At 46.6% G+C, this 17567-nt stretch overlaps 1 protein-coding gene across 6 annotated transcripts in view; it reads right to left on the bottom strand.

Moving 5' to 3' along the window:
• The window catches only part of CCAR1 (cell division cycle and apoptosis regulator 1), a 244415-nt gene that overhangs the window by 146575 nt on the left and 80273 nt on the right, over positions 1–17567 (bottom strand). For all 6 annotated transcript variants that reach the window (XM_029609164.1, XM_029609162.1, XM_029609165.1 and 3 more), the window contains exons 11-12: positions 10092–10317; positions 1764–1877 (exon numbers count right to left, since the gene is read on the bottom strand). In XM_029609164.1, the coding sequence (XP_029465024.1) occupies positions 1764–1877; positions 10092–10317 (340 nt within the window). The remainder of the gene's footprint in view (positions 1–1763; positions 1878–10091; positions 10318–17567) is intronic.

The raw sequence follows: 17567 nt of genomic DNA, 5'->3' as shown, positions 1-17567 counted from the left end.
TATCATTTAAAACAGCCACAATTCAGGAAGAATGTAACGTGGCCAACATGACATAGATTTTTAAAAAGGGCTCCAGGGGTGATCCGGTGAACTATAGACCAGTGAGCCTGAGATTAGTGCCAGGCAAATCTACCTTCAGAAAATTGTAAAAAGATTGGTAAGACAATATTTCCCCTTCTTAAACCATGTTGATTCTTCCCCATTAAGTCATGTCTGTCTACGGGTCCATGGATTTTGTTTTTAAGAATGACTTCTACCATGGCCACGTAGACAGACATGACTTAATGGGGAAGAATCAACATGGTTTAAGAAGGGGAAATATTGTCTTACCAATCTTTTACAATTTTTTGAAGGTACAAACAAACAGGTAGATAAAGCTGAGCTGGATGATATAGTGCAGTGGTTTCCAAATCTGACTGGCTGTGGGTCCTCCAGGACAGGTTTGGGGACCTCTGATATAGTGTATTTGGATTTTCAAAAAGCATTTGACAAAGTCCCCCATGAGAGACTTCAGGAAATTACAAAGTCATATGATAGAAGGCAGTATTCTACTGTGGACTGGTAACCGGTTAAAAGGCCAGAAACAGAGGTTAGGACTAAATGGTCAGTTTTCCATCCTTTAACAGCTCCTTGCCTTCAGTTGTCTGTATTATTCCATGATCCTTCTGCTTCAAAGGTCTAAATGCCATTTTGGTCAAACTGGGCTTTATATTTTGTGCAAGATGGTTCTGAAGCCTTTCCTTAGTGCAGTTAGTGTAGCTTGGTTTAAAAAAGGATTGGATAAGTTCTTGGAGGAGAAGTCCATTACCTGCTATTAATTAAGTCGACTTAGAAAATAGCCACTGCTATTACTGGCATCAGTTGCATGGGATAGACTTAGTTTTTGGGTACTTGCCAGGTACTTATAGCCTGGATTGGCCACTGTTGGAAACAGGATGCTGGGCTTGATGGACCCTTAGTCTGATCCGGGTATGGCATGTTCTTATATCCCGATGACCCTAGAGGCATCATTGTGCATATACTGTAGTTGGCGACATCATGTTTTTACTCAAACATTTATAGCAGGTTTATGGAAATTCTGCGGAATATTTCAAGATGGCTTGTCTTCTCAGTCATGCCATAAAAATTAATCAACATAGATTCAACATAGGCTTTACATAGAACATATCAACTGTTCTATGTAAAGCCCACTACTCTTTTTGGGCATTTAAAAGTTGTATGTAAACCGGATTGATTTGTAGTTCCTACAAGAACTTCGGTCTATAAAAATTAAAAATAAATAAATAAATAAATAAATAAATAAATTCTTCACCAAAATGCCTATGGCAATATAAAGATGCAGGGCCTGAGAGGAGCCACAAAAATATAGGCCTGATGTGGAGATGAAAAAAAAAGAAAACTTAGAAAATAATTAGAATTTAGAAGGAAAGAAAGAAGAATCACCAAGGTATACTTGAAAAAGAGAGCGAAATGCCAAAAAAAAAAAAGAAAAAGCTCAGCAAGCTGATCTGAGATGGATAATTCATCCAGCAGTCTATATAGAGAAAAGGACTGAAGCATGCTGTGGACATGTGAAACTACTGTGCATGCCCAAAGTATCTGAAGATGTTTCTGGAAAGCTCTGGAAGGAACTGTTTTGGCACACAGAGATGATGTCACCTAGTTATGTGATGAGTGAACTGTTTGTCCTCCTATATCACACTTGACCTGGGACTGCATGTGTGAACCTATATGTACCTGAGTTGCAATAATTCACTTCTTACCTTGACCAGTCTAGCAGGATGCTGAAAGCCCTCTCGTACTTCTTGTGGATCCTCTGCAAGCGCACATGACTTGTGATACAGATCTTCCATACTTGGGCTAGCCAACAGCATCACCTAGTAACACAGCACACAATCCCATCAATACCACAACAAAAAAAGTTGCATACTAAACATAGTTTACCCTCATTAATGTATCACATTGAAAAGTCAAAGGAGGCTAAAGAAGAGGCTGTGCAGATAAACCTATATGTAAAAATTGGTAGAATGTGTTTCCACATCCTCCTTCTGGATGCTACTGCGGAGCGCAGAATTTGTGCAGAATTCCCCCACTGCACAGAATTGCCAAATTCTGCGCAGAAAATAGCAGAGGAGACCCCCGCATGCCGCGAACAGAGCGCGCGAAGATGAAGGCCCGGGCGTGCCGTTCGCGGCGAAAATGGAAGGCCCCCGTGTGCCATGGACGGAGTTTGCTCTGCTCGCGGTGAAGATAAAGGCCCCAGTGAGGGAGAATATGTGTGTGTGTGAGAGGAGAGGGAGAGGGGTGTGAGAAAGGGGAGGGTGAGAGCAGGGAGAGGGGTGTAAGAGAGGGGAGGGTGAGAGAGAGGGGGAGGGGGAGGGTGTTTGAGTTTGATTTTCAGAGAGAGGGAAGCCTATATCCAAGTTTTTCTCTCCTCCTGTTCTTTGTAAGACAATTTTGTCACTGTCATTTTATGGTTACAATGTAAACCGGAGTGATAATTAACTCTGTTATTTGAACTTCGGTATAGAAAAGCTATAAATAAATAAATGAGGAGACTGTGAAGGAGTGAGTATGTGTGTGAGAGATTGGGAGCTTGTGTGTATGAAAAAGGGATTGTGTGTATGTGAGGGTACTAGCCTGTGTGAAGGGATTGTGTATGTATGAGACAGAGCCTGTGTGAAAGGGTGCATGAGAGAGAGACATAGGTAGCCTATGTGAGGATGTATGTGTGAGAGAGAAAGGGAGCTTGTGTGGGTGAGAGGGCCCTGTATGAGGGGATGTGTGTGTGTGCGAGAGAGTGAAGGAACCTGTATGAGGATCTGTGTGTATGTGTACTAGAGAGAGGGAGCATGTGTGTGAGAGAGGAAGGGATAGAGGGAGCCTGTGTGAGGGGCAGTACTGAGAACGAGGTCAAACTCTGGGACTGGTGATAGAGTGGAAGGGGTTGAGCCTAGAGGTGGAGGGTAGAGATACTGGCAGGTAGAGGAGTTGGGGCCTGAGAGGGCAAAGTGGCCAGGGGAGTAGGGAGAGTGAGTGGAAGGGACACTCTTACAGTGAATTTCTAGGGAAATTCTGCTCAAAATATTTAAAATTCTGCATCTTTTAGTAATAGCTTTTTTCTGTATTAATTTAAAATGCAATTCTTAAAGACTGTCATGTAAATTGTGTTATTTTGACAACAAAGTTTGCAGAATTTTAAATGTTTTTGGGCAGAATTCCCCCAGGAGTAATATAATGAACCTCCAAATACAGAGAACTCCCTCACTGAGGGAAGATCCATTACCACACATACTACTGTTTCAATCAATCAAGTGCAGCAGGCCCACATATCTCATCATACATGGACTGCCAATAATAACATTCTATATATAGCTCTAAAAGCATTCCCATTGCAGAAAAATGCCCACTCCAGGGCTGGGAGCCCCAGTCAAAAGTCAACTTTACCATCTATTGATATGAGTAAGACACATCAAATGCTCCAATTCCAGGCACAAAAAATTGAATTAAATGCAGTGGGCTCAGGTCATCACAGAGACAGCTCTCGGATTCCAGTAGTAGCTCAGGAGCATCAAAAGGTGGCAAATTCTATTGCAATTATGCAACACATTTGCATACATTTGAATTATTTTCCATATTAAAGAATATTATCCATATTTTGGATAATAAAAATAAAGTAGTTTTCCAACTTTGCTTTGTGTATGAATAATTTTTGTTCTTTTGGGAGTTTTATGGGTAGGGATAGGAAAACTAGTTCTTACCTGCTAATTTTCGTTCCTGTAGTACCACGGATCAGTGCAGACTCCTTGGTTTATGCATCCCTGCCAGCAGATGGAGACAAAGTTTCACTGACATAATCCCTGGTGCCAGCTGCAGTTCCTCAGTACTGACCAAGAACAAAACACTTGCAAAACTTGTAAAAACTTGAAAAAAAACTTTTCCATCAAGTCTGTATTTCATACCCTTAAACATTTGTACTAAAATAATTACAGCTGGGCGGATGACTCTCCACCTCCAAAGATCGGGTAGGTTCTGAACTGATCCGTGGTACTACAAGAACGAAAATTAGCAGATAAGAACCAATTTTTCTTTCCCTGTTCGTACCCAGATCAGTCCAGAATCCTGGGATGTACCGAAGCTCATTACTTAGGGTGGGATCTAGAGAGTCCTGCTCGCAAGACACTCTCACCAAAAGACCGAGACTCGGGATCCCCTACATCTAGATGGTAGTGCCTCGCAAAAGTATGCAGCGACTTCCAAGTCGCCGCCCTACAAATTTCCTGTGGTGAAACCAACTGGGCCTCCGCCCACAAGGCCACCTGAGATCGTATAGAGTGAGCCCTCAAACCTTCAGGCACCTGATGGCCTTTGAGAACGTATGCTGAGCCAATAGCCTCCCTTAAGCCACCTCGCAATGGTAGCCTTGGAAGCCTGGGTACCTTTCTTCGCACCACTCCATGAAATGAAAATATGATCAGATCTCCTAAAATCATTCGTTACCTTGAGATTCTTTTGCAAAGCCCTGCAGATGTCCAACAGCCTAAGCTCCCTTGCATGAGGAACAGAAGCATCCAGGTTCGGAAAATCCAGAAGCTCGACAGTCTCATTAACACGAAAAGCCGATACCACCTTGGGAAGAAATGAGGGGACCGACGGCAAAGACACGCCTGAGTCCAAGATCTGAAGGAATGGATCGTGACAAGATAAAGCCTGTAAACTCAGAGATTCTCTTCATCAAACAAATGGCTACCAGGAAAACAACCGTCAAGGTCAAACCCTTAAGTGTTATTCTGCGGAGAGGTTCAAAGGGTATCTCACATAAACCTTGAAGAATGAGATTAAGATTCCAGGATGGACAAACTCTCCTCACCGGAGGGCACAAATTCTTAACCCCCCAAAGAAACCTAACCATGTCAGGATGAGAGGACAACATGCAACCCTCAACTGCACCATGTAAACAAGCCAGAGCCACTACCTGTACTCAGAGAGTTAAAAGCTAGGTCTTTGATTAAATCTTCTTGAAAGAAAAATAAAATCAGACACCGAAAACTGTAAGGCCTGTACACCTTTAGTTATACACCATGCCTCAAAGACCTTCCAGACTCGTACATATGACAATGAAGTAGACGTCCGTCTAGCTTGCAGAACAGTAGTAATGACCGCCTCTGGGTATCCTCTTTATCCCAAAAAGTCAGGCCGCTAGACAAAAGTGATGTGCCTGGTCTGAAAATATGGAGCCCTGCCGAAAAAGATGAGGAAGATGACAGAAGCCTAACGAACCATCCACTGCCATGTTGACCAGATCGCGAACCATGGCATGTGAGGTCACTCTGGGACTACCAACACCACTTCTTCCAGGCATCTCTCTATCTGATGCAACACCTTACCTGTCAGGGGCCAAGGGGAAAATATGTAAAGTAGAACCCCCCCGAGGCCAGGGTATTACCAGAGCGTCGACTCCTTTGGCTCCGTATTCCCGCCTGTGACTGAAAAAGTGAGAGCCTTTGCATTAAGACGCGTCGCCATTAGATCCACATGGGGACAGCCTCACCTCTCTCGGATGAGCTGCATCGCTGACTCGGACAACTCCCACTCCCCTGGATTTAGCGTTCTGTGACTTAGAAAATCCGATTGAACATTTTCGACCCCTGTGATATGAGACGCCGCTATCTGAATCAAGTGCTGTTCCACCCCAAAGAATTAACTCCTGAGTCTCCTGGGCCACCGCACGACTCTTGGTTCCTTCCTGCTGATTGATATATGCTACGGTCATCACATTTTCCAACAAGACCCTCCACGAGCAGCCTTGAACCAAAGGTAGAAAAACAAGCAACGCTAACTGCACTGCTCTGGTCTCTAAGTGATTATTAAACCAAGAGGCTTCTTCCACCGAAAAAATGCCCTGGGCTGATTGTCACCGGCATACTGCTCCCCCCCCCCCCCCCCCCCCCCCCCCAACCAGAAAGACTGGCATCGATAGTAAGAATTATCCAATCCGAGACCTCCAGATCGACCCCATGTACTAGACTGGATGTCTGTAGCCACCAAGACAGACTGTCCTGAGCACGACCATCGAGTGAGAGGAGCATATGAAACTCTTCTGATAACGGATTCCACTGTGCCAACAGAGTTCTCTGTAGTGGTCTTATATGCACAAAGGTCCATGGTACCAACTCCAGCGTTGAGGCCATCGAGCAGAGGACCTGCAAAAAATCCCAAGCTCTGGGAACCTGCAAAGCCAACAGAGGCTGGACTTGCATCTGTAACTTGCAGACACTCTCCTCAGAGAGGAAAATCTTTCCCTTCAGCGTGTCGAACCATGCCCCCAAGTAATCTAGGGTCCGAGACGGGATCAGCTGGCTCATCGCCAAATTCACCACCCAGTCTAGAGATTCCAGGGTGGTGATTACCCACTGCATGACAAGCAACTTCCAACTTTGCTCTGATGAGTCAATCATCTAGATAAGGGTGCATCAGGACCCCCTCGCGACGCAATGCCACTGCCACCACAATTACCCTTGGTGAATGTGTGGAGTACTGTGACCAGCCCAAAAGGGAGAGCCTGAAACTGGAAATGCTGACCCAGTATCATGAACCTCAAAAACCGCTGGTGATCTGGGCAAATGGGGATATGAAGGTAGGCCTCCGTCAGATCCAAAGAAGCCAGGAACTCGTCCTTGCACACCGCTGCGATTACCAGAGTTTCCATCTGAAACCTTTGGGACCTTTAGCGCCACATTTACCCATTTTAAATCAAGAATGGGGTGAAAAGGACCTTCTTTCTTTGGAACTACGAAGTAGATGGAATACTGACCTTCGCCTCGTTCGCTCTGCGGACCACAGCTCCTAAGGCCCGTAACCTAACATCCCTCAGATCGCCCAACGTTTTTCCAACAACTCGCAGGGGAAACTAGAAACAAGTCACAAATGGGCTGAGCAAATTCTAATGCATAAGCGTCTCTTATTGCGCTGAGGACCCACTGATCCTGAGTTATCTTGGTCCACTCCCCTTAAAATCGCACTAGACGACCCCCCTATAAAAGGAATGGTTGAGTGGATCAGCCTCACCTCATTGTGAGGATTTGGCTCCAGCGGCCCCACTATTGGAGGAAGCTCTGATTGGTCATCGACCACATCGAAAGGACTGCCCCCAGGACTGACCTCAAGAAGAGAACTGCTTTTGTGAGGCTGGGGCTCCTCTTGCCTGACGCGACCTCCTAATATCCCAAAAACGCAACAGAGATTGAAAAGGCTGCTTGCCCTTAAGCTTATCCTCCGGCAACTTATGAACCTTATTCTCACCCAGGTCCTTCATCAAGTGCTCCAGATCCTCACCAAACAAGAGGCATCCCTTAAAAGGCAGACATCCCAAACGAGACTTAGAAGAAACATCTACTGACCAGCTGCATAACCACAATAACAGCCTGGCTGACACTGCGGAACACATAATACGGAAGTTCTGACCAAGTCATACAAGGCATCCACCACGTAAGCAACAGATGTCTCCAAGCGCTGTGCTTTATCTGCTTCGACACCCAGATTTGCCTGCCTATGCTGAAGTTGTTGAACCCACCGCAGGCAAGCCCTTTGCATGAAGTTGGAGCAAACTGCCACTCACAGACTCAGGGCAGATACCTCAAAAATGCTTTTGAGTTGAATTTCCAACTTCCAGTCTTGAACATCCTTCAATGCCACGGAACCCACAACAGGGATAGTCGTCTTCTTTGTGACCGCTGAAACCGCAGCGTCCACCTTTGGAAGGGAAAAGAGCTCCAACGTCTGTTCTGGCAAGGGATAAAGCTTAGCCATTGCCCTTTCCACTCTCAAGCCAGAGTCAGGCACTCCCCATTCTCGATCCACCATCTTTTTCACTAACTTATGATAGGGAAAAGTTTGCGGGGGGAGCCTGAAGCCCATCCAGAACCGGATCTGCACCTTCCATCTCTTAGTCTTCCTGTGGGACTTTCAGCCCCAGCTCCTCCAAAACCTGGGGACTCAAAGGGCCTAACTCCTCCTTCCAGGACAAGTGGAGCACTTTAGGGTCATCACCCTCAGAGACTGGAAGATGATCTAGATCATCACCCTGAGAGAAGCCGTCGTCATCTGGATGAATACCCTGATCCTGCGACAAGGCCTCCTGCTTCCAGGGATCCCCCTGAGACCCAACCAAGACATCTGAGTCTGCATCAGTAAACCTAGGACACCGCGAATGCTGTCCCAGTGGAGGGTTCAAACTTCAGGACTGCTCAGGCCCCAGAGTGCCTCTCTGACCCCCTAGAGGGTGAGATTGGCAACCCAAACCTGCTTGCTGAGCTAGATATTCCTCATGCAGCAGGAGAACAAAATCAGTAGAGAAGGCCCGAGGAGCCTGCAAGAGTTGTGAGGGCGCAGTCTCCGCAGACACAGGCACTGGCAGATCTAAGCGCACTGCCTCATCTTCCCCCCCCCCCCCCTCAGCCCCTCTTCTTGTGGCCTGGTTTGGCCTCGGTTAAAAACAGGATGCTGGGCTTGATGAACCCTTGGTCTGACCCAGCATGGCAATTTCTTATGTTCTTATTGTGATCGGATGGGCCGGAGAAAAATGCAGAGGCAAACCTCCCCCATCTTCAGGCTGAACAGACACTATATCAAAGAACCTTAACACAGATTTCATGGGCAATCTTCATACCAAAGCAGCTACAAAAAAAAACAAGGGGGAGGGGGATCCTCCAAAATAAAACAGATTCCATCACTTTCAAAAGCCAGTTTTTCTAGCCTACTGTCCAAAGAAAAATGAAGCTTATAAAACTGATGTGTATTTGTGTACTAATAACTCTTGTGTTTAGTGTCCTATCCACATTCAATTTTCAGACCATGTCAGGGAAGACATGAAGACTGACAGGGGTGGGAGATTTCAGATCCATAGATGTGTGTGAACCATGGACACACACATGGGCACATTCTGGAAAGTAGCCTCCTGGGCAGAACTGGTTTCTGTTTTTTTTTAACTTGAAAAGTGGGTAACATTTTGGAACAATTTTCTACAAATGTAGTTATAGCTACAATACTAAATCAAATCAAAAGTAAACTGCACCAGTTTTTAGAAGAAAAAGATACTGGTGTGTGATGATAAAGCTACATATCAAGAAAAATGCTAATCCAGCAATTCTGAGCAGACCACCTTTTGGAGGATGGGAAGACTTTCACTGTTTCAGAATTGGCTATAGATATTTGTTTTTCTTGCTTGCCTCTGTATTGGCATACAGAGAGAAATGTTAGGCACTCAGAAGGCAGACTAGATGGATTGCCAGACTTCTTTCAAACTTAACTAAGTAACTGTGTATGGGAAAGGAGGCAGGGAGCAAGGTCTACAAGAAATATGGGAGATGAGATTGAGCAAGGCCCGAGAAAAAGAAGTAGAAAAGATGGAGAGCAGGGCCCATGCAAGAGCAGTGGCAGAGGATTCAAGCAGGATCTGAGATAGAAAAGAGGAACATGGTAGAGACTATTTCAGAGAAGGAGAGGAGGATGAGTGCAGCTCCACAAAAGAAAAGGGAGGCCGGGGGAGTAAGGTTTGTGTGAAAGATGAGTTGATCTGTGGAGTAAGGCCATGAGATAACAAGGGGAAGAATGGAAGAGCAAGGTCTTAGAGAAAAGAAGGAAAAAAAGCAGAGACTATGAAAGAGGAAAAGGGTGAAGGGCTCAACAGGAATAGTAAATGACAACAAGAAGAGGGCTACAGGAGAACCAGTGAGAATGGAGGAGAAGAGCAGGGCCTAAAAGAAAGAAGTGGGGTAGAGGGCAAGAAAAACACAATAGATAAGTGGAGAAGGGCCACAGTAGGAATGAGGACAACAGCCTGGCCTGTTAATGAAAAATGATGGGAGGGGTGGCAAGACACTGGAGAAGAGGGATGGAGGTGGGAGCAGAGTTGAGAATAGGAACAGAGCATGTGAAAAAGGAAGGAGGAACAGGGCTTGTGATGAAACAAGGTAAGGAGTGCGGAAGCAGGGCCCACAAGACAAGAGAGGAAGAAAAGGGCAGAGCTTGTGAGAGGGAAAGAGAACAAGGCCTGCAAGTTGAAAAAAAGCAAAGCAAACTGTGTTACTAACCTTTGCACTATACTTGTGATCTGCATCAACAGGATCTAGAACTGCTGTATTTGTTTCCAAAGGATCCACCTCACGGTGCATGATGTAGAAATTGCTGTAGTTCCCAAGCTGGAATGATCTTAACATAGGGAAAGCATCCACCCAAGTAAATTGGGCATCAAAGAAGTCACTGGGGATATACAGATTCTGGTACCGCCTCCTGAGCTCCATCATATCACAACCTGGGCTATAGAAACAAGAGAGAACAATGAAAGAAATACATTAAGATGAAATGGCTTCTGTCTTCAAATCTTCCAATCTGGTTTTCCTTGTGAAGATATACATGGCCTCCGTTTCCTCTGCCTCTGGTCCTTATTAAAGAGAAAGCATGCATGGTACTTTACTCTTTGCCATCTAGTTCTCCTCAGGAAGCTAGCATACATGGTCTCTTTCCTAACTCTGTCCCATCTAGCTCTTACTGGGGAATCATTATGCATGCCTTTCCATATGGATTTTATTTATTGAAATTTGCCATATCAATGATGCTCTTGGCAAGGTACAGAAAAAATATAGATACAATAAAAAGACCATTAACAGTCATTAGTACAATATTATAAAGTATAAAAAATAAAACTGTTTACTTGTAACAGGACTTCTCTGTAGATAATAGTGGGTGATATCATTTGATGGTGCCAAGACGTAAGACTCTTTCGGAGCAGAGAAAAATCAAGCAGGTCTGAGCACATGTGGATTTTCCTGTGCAGGCAGCTGCTACGTCAGACTCCTTGGTCTTAGTAGCAAGCTAAGCTTCAATTCTAAAAAGGGATGTGTGAGGGAATGTATGGCTGATTTATCTATGAAGAACTAAGGTCCTTAGTTTTAGTTTTGGTATAATTAACCTGTTTTGGTTTTGTTTGCTGTAATCTTATTTAGGGAACTCCCTCTGTTGTGAAATGAATACCCTGCTGTTAACTCGTTTTAAAATCCCACATATTACAGGTATGGGAATACATAGGAATAGTTTTATTAAGTCTTTCTGTAATTGTCCTGTTTTACCCCTCTCTTGCTGTTTATCATATCCAAGCCAGGGAAATATGGTGTTAGTTTGAAAATGACCTTCCCTAAGTACCACATTTCCTGGACAGCACATTATCTAACTTATCTAAAAAAAAAAAAAAAAAGGTTGTCCCAGGGAAAAAGATACATTGTTTATGGGACCATCTTAATGTAGCTTTAGAAAACTCTTGTTCAGTTAGAAATAAAACACAAGTGATACAGGATGTAAATTCTGATCATCAGTTTGATATCATCTGTCTGAGAGACACCTGGCTAAATGCCAATGACTTAATGATTTTCCTCAGTTGTGTCTTCCAGGTTATTTGTTTTTCCATGCCTCACAGCTGCACAGAGGTGGAACAATTGGGATTGTCCTGAAAGATTCTATGCCATGTAGTAGCATGAAGCTGCTTTATTCTAAGGGTGTTGAAGGATTATTGATTTTCAGAACTCACCATAAAGTAGCTATCCCTATTTATCATGCTCCTTATGATAATATTGTTCTCTTTCTGAACTTTAGTAAAACAAGTTTGCTTACCATAAATGGTGTTTTCTGTAGATGACAAAATGAAAGGAAAATTGGTTCTTACCTGCTAATTTTCATTCCTGAAGTACCATGGATCAGTCCAGATGAGTGGGTTTATGCATCCCTACCAGCAGATGGAGGCAGAGAACAAACCTTTGAGACACTGCTACATAGCCAAGAGTGCCACCTGCAGTCCATCAGTATTGACCTGTACCCAAGCCAAGATGTCTACCTTAAACTCCAATAAACCTTGGGCCCCCCTGCAAACTAGGCTCCCTTGATTTAAAACAAACATATACCAAACTATGTACAGTCTTCATTACTCTGAATATATCAAATGCCAGTTCAATCAGCTTAGTCATAACCAGAAGTGAGGAAGTATTTCGTCAGATAGGGACTGGTCTCTGGACTGATCCGTGGTACTTCAGCAACGAAAATTAGCAGGTAAGAACCAATTTTCCTTACCTATTAGTACCCCGGATTAGTCCAGACGAGTGGGATGTACCCAAGCCCCTCTATTCTGGATGGGAACCTGAAAAACCCATGCGCAATACACTCTCCCCAAACATCACTTCCTCTGGAGCCCGCACATCTAAGCGGTAATGTTTGGTAAAAGTGTGAAGAGAAGATCACGTTGCCGCATGACCGATCTCCTGCGGAGAAAGCAGTTGACACTTTGCCCACAAGGTCATCTGCACCCTAGTGGAATGTGCTCGCAACCCCTCTGGCACCGGCCGGCCCTTGCAGATGTAAGCTGATGCTATTGTTTCTTTTAACCAATGAGCAAAAGTGCCTTTGGAAGCCTTATTTCCCTTCTTTGCTCCACTGAATAGGACAAACAGATGATCAGATCTCCAAAAGGGATTTTTCACCTTGAGATTTCGTAAAATGATACTGCGTACATCCAATAAGTGAAGTTTTTTAGCCATCGAAGAAATCGGCTGTCAAGTTCGGAAAAGCTGGAAGCTCAACCACCTGATTAAGATGAAAAGAGGACACTACCTTTTGCAAAAAAGAAGGAACCATCCGAAAAATGCAGGAAAGGGTCCCTACACGACAACAATGCTTGCAGCTCCGAAATTCGCTTAGCTGAACAGATGGCTACCAGAAAAACAGTCTTCAGGGTTAAATCCTTCAATGACACCCTCCGTATTGGCTCAAAAGGAGGGCCAGAAAGCACCCAAAGAACCAAATTCAGATTCCACGCCGGACAGATCTTCCGCACCGGAGAACACAGATGCTTTGCCTCTTTTAGGAAACGAGCCACATCCGGATGAGATGCCAGTGGTATTCCCTGAATCCTACTACGCAGGGAACCCAAAGCTGCTTACTTAGACTCGAAAGGAATTATATGCTAACCCCATAGACAACCCGCTCTGAAAGAAGGCCAAGATCTGTGGGATGTCCACCTTCAAGGGCTGCATTCTATTCAGCAAGCACCAGGATTTGAAAACTCTCCATAACCGGACAAGCTATTGAAGTGGAAGGACTCCTTACCTGAAGCAAAGTTGCAATCACCAGCTCAGAATATCCCTTCAAATGGAGCTGCTGCCTCTCAAAAGCCAAACCGCTAGACAGAAATGATCTTCCTGGTCTGAAAATATGGGTCTCTGTCGAAGTAACCCTGAGGGATGAGCCAAGCAAACAGGCCAGTCTACCGCCAGAAGCCTAAGATCCACAAATCATGGCTGATGCAGCCACTCTGGCACTCTGCCCGGATGAATGTCTATGCGCCGCAGCACCCGTCCTATGAGCGGCCATGGAGGAAACACGTACAGCAAGAGGTGTGTCGGCCACCATCGCGTGAGAGCGACAATGCCCTCTGATTTGACCTCCCGTCTGCGACTGAAAAAGCGATCTGTTTTCGCATTTGCTGGAGTCACCAAGAGGTATATCACTGGTTTGCCCCACCTTGCTTGCAGAAAGGCAAAGGCTTCTGCCAACAACTTCCACTCACCTGGATCCAGACAGTGTCTGCTGAGGAAGTCAGCCTGCACGTTGTCCAATCCAGCCACATGAGAAATAGCAAGTCTCACCAAATGTTTTTCCACCCAAACAAACAGCTCCTGCGCCTCAGCTCCACTAGATGACTTTTCTTTCCACTTTGATGATTGATGTACAGTACAGTCGTCACATTGTCAAAGAATACTCACACCGACTTGTTCCAAACGATTGGAAGAAACGCCAGCAAGGCCTTGCGCACCACCCTGGTTTCTAGTCGATTGATCGACCAAGCTGCCTCCTCCGTCGACCACTGCCCCTGGGCCAACTTCCCTTGACAAATTGCCCACCATCCAGAAAGGCTGGCATCTGTGGTTACCAGAACCCAGTTGGGTATTTCCAGATCCATTCCCTTCTCCAGACTGTGCTGCAACAGCAACCACAAAAGACTGGACCTGACATCCCCTGGCAATGGTAAAGAAAGCTGAAATTCCTCCAACAGCAGATTCCAACAGGATAACAGAGCCCCCTGCAGAGGACACATGTGAGCAAAAGCCCATGGCACTAAATCCAGCATAGAAGCCATGGACCCCAGGACTTGCAGGTAATCCCAGACCATGGGCACAGACAGGCTCAGCAACCGAAGAACCTGACTCTGCCGCTTGAAGACTCTCTCCAAAGTCAGGAACACCTTCCCCAGGCGTGTATCAAAGTGTGCGCCCATATACTCCAAAGATTGGGTTGGTTTCAGATGACACTTTGCGAAGTTAGTCACCCAGTCCAACGCCCCCAGAAGCTAAAGTACATGCTGGACTGAGGGACTATACTCTACCTCTGATTTTGCTCATATCAGCCAACTGTCCAGGTACGAGTGGGGACCAGGACACCCTTTTTCCTGAGTGCTGCCGCCACTACCACCATCACCTTTGTGAATGTGCGTGGCACCATCGTCAACCCAAAGAGAAGGGCTTGAAACTGAAATTGTTCTCCCAGAACCATGAACCTCAGGAATCTCTGATGTTCGGGCCAAATGGGGATATGAAGATAGGCCTCTTACAAGTCTAAGGACACTAGAAACCTGCGCACTGCTGCTACCACTGTGCGCAAAGAATCTCCATCCGAAAACGCACCACCTGGAGAGCCACATTTACCTTCTGCAGATCGAGAATGGGCAAAAATGTCCCCGCTTTCTTTGGCACCACAAAGTACATAGAATACCTGCCCTGCCCCCTTCTCCTGAGGAGGCACCATGACAATGGCGCGCAGAAGTTGTAAGCGCTGTAGCATGTCCCGCTCTGCCTCTCACTTGCACCAGGAGACGCAGCAGGAGACTACAAAGGCATTCCTGAGCAGCCGAGAAAATTCTAAAGCGTAACAGTCTCTTACCACCTCCAGGACCCACTGGTCTAATGTGATTGTGGTTCATTCCACGTAAAAGAGAGGGAGCCTCCCTCTGATAGCTTCCAGAGAGGAGTGGACCAACACACCTTCATTGTCCAAACTTACTTCCACTCCCCTCCCCCTTGGGAACCACTGTTTCTCGGGGATCTGTGCTGATTCCAAAAGGGTTGCTGTCTGCCTGAACTCTGTTTCTGCGATGCCGACGCAGGGGCTCTGCTCGCCCGAAATCTCCTAGCCTCTCAAAAATGGCTTGTGGCGGAAAGGACTTCCTTGGACCCTTCCTGTCCCCAGGTAATTTATTGCCTTTTGACTCTCCCAATTGCTTCGCAAGCTGCTCTAAGTCCTCCCCAAAGAGGAGCTTCCCCCTGAAGGGGAGTTTTGATAACTGGGCTTTAGACCACACGTCCACTCACCAATTTCGCAGCCACAGGGAGCCTTCGGGCTGCCACCACCTAGACCATACTCCTGGCAGACGTCTGGACCATGTTATACAGAGCATTGGCCACATAGGCTATCCCCGCCTCTAAACAGGCCACCTGCACTGCTTCAGGCACAGTTCCTGAACGCTTGTCATGCGCCTTCTGCACCCAGGACAAACAGGCTCTTTGCAATAGAATTCCGCACACAGTTGCCCGAAATATCAAAGTGGAGACTTCAAAGAGCCGCTTGAGTAGGATCTCCAGCATCCTATCCTGGACATCCTTGAGAGCCGCCGCTCCTGTTACCGGGATGGTCAACTTTTTAGGAACTGACACAGATCTGTTCCAGCAAGGGATATAGCTTCCCCATGGCCCTAGTGACCTTCAGGCCCTCCTCAGGAGATTCCCATTCCCGATCCACCAACTTCTTCACCTGCTTCAATGGGAAAGTGATAAGAGGTCCCTGCAACTTCTCCAGGAGCGGGCTCACTCCTTCCTTGTCCAAGCCTTCCTGGGTGGCTTTATCCTGAGCTCCTCCAGAACCTGGGGAATCAACGGATGCAGTTCCTCCCTCCTGAACAGCCGAACCACTCGCGGGTCATCTCCTTCCGCGACCGGAACAGCATCCGGGTCCTGAGCATCCAGATCCTGCATGGGGTCTCCCAAAGCATCCAACGGATCCCAGTCCGGGTCCTGCCCTAGATCTCCCAGGGCACCAACAGGGTCCTTGTCTGGTCCCACCAGACTCCCTTGAAGCTGTTCAGGATCATACAGGCTATCCGACGAATCCTCCTCCGGGGCGTGCCCAAGTTCAAGCATACGCAGGATCCCTCCTGACTCCACGGGCCATCTAGCCTTTCTGACCGTCCGGGACTTCCTAGGCAAGGGTCTATTTGCCCCTAGCATCTTGCTGGCTAAATAAGCCTTATGAAGAAGAATAACAAACCTTGTGGAAAAAGCCTACGGGTTCAAGGAGAAAGATTCCTGATCAGCTTCTTCTCAAGCCCCTCCCCATCCCTTGTTACCAGCAGGGTCCTTTCTTACAGGTAAAAGTGTGAGGGGAGAATCCTGAGGCTCAGAAATGGCAGCCTGCACTTCAGCATGTGCTGCCAAAATGGCCACTGGCTCCTCCACCCTGGAGCTGTCCCAGCCACCTGCATCTTTGCGCCATTACCCGGGGGTCCTGCTGAGGTCCTGGTCCTGGTCCCCCCCCCCCCCCGGAGGCACATTTGCGGCAAAACAAGGCCGCAACGAGGCGAGCTTGCCTCAAACTGCAGCCGCAAAGTTTGCCACGCTGTGCGGGAGCCGGCATGTCAGGGTGGTCGGGTCTGCACATGTGGTCAGGCCTAAAAATAAACAGAACCTCCGCGATTGCACTCACCGCTGTTCCCAGTGCTGAAAGTCAGCACTCAGCCGACCCCAAGAAGGCAGGCAATTCAGCCGCTCCCTCTGGCCCGTCTCTCGGCAAGAAAATAAATACCCACTCCTCAGCCCTGCACAGAGCCTCCGCGGCTGCCGCTTCAAGTCTCTTTTTTTTTAATCTACATTAAAAAGATAAGCCACAACTAAAAGGGGGAAAGAACTATTCCCCTGCTTCTGGAGATAGGAGGCTGTGGAGACAGGCCCATCGCAGGAGAGAGCGCCCAAAGGGGGAGAGGGAACCAGGACCCCTGGCTATCTACCCCTCTGTCAAGAAGGGCCGAGTCAGAACAGAGATAACCAACCCCCCCACTTGCCCTGCTTCACCCGAGGGATGGCCCACGAAGGAGAGCCAAATCCTCCTCTTATCTTATCCCTTCTTTTTTTTTTCAAACAAATCCAGACTGCAGGTGGCACTCTCGGTTATGTAGCAGTGCCTCAAAGTTTTGTTCTCTGCCTCCATCTGCTGGTAGGGATGCATAAACCAACTCGTCTGACTGATCCAGGATACAAATAGGAATCAGCCATCACATGTGGGTGATGTTATTCAGCAGCACCTAATAGATATCTCTCTCTCTCATTTTGGAGAGCTTTTTCTCTACTGAACATGTATGGGAATTCCCACCTGGCATTACCTCATAAGCCCCCTCAGTCAATTTGAGAGCTAATTCTAGCTAGGTGGTCAACTCTCCAGGGAAGTGGGTGAGTATTTAGTACAGCAAATTCATCCTGCTA

This window comes from Rhinatrema bivittatum, chromosome 7 (genome assembly GCF_901001135.1).
Source record: "Rhinatrema bivittatum chromosome 7, aRhiBiv1.1, whole genome shotgun sequence".
Taxonomy (NCBI): Eukaryota; Metazoa; Chordata; class Amphibia; order Gymnophiona; family Rhinatrematidae; genus Rhinatrema; species Rhinatrema bivittatum.
This window is presented reverse-complemented; position numbering and strand designations above follow the sequence as displayed.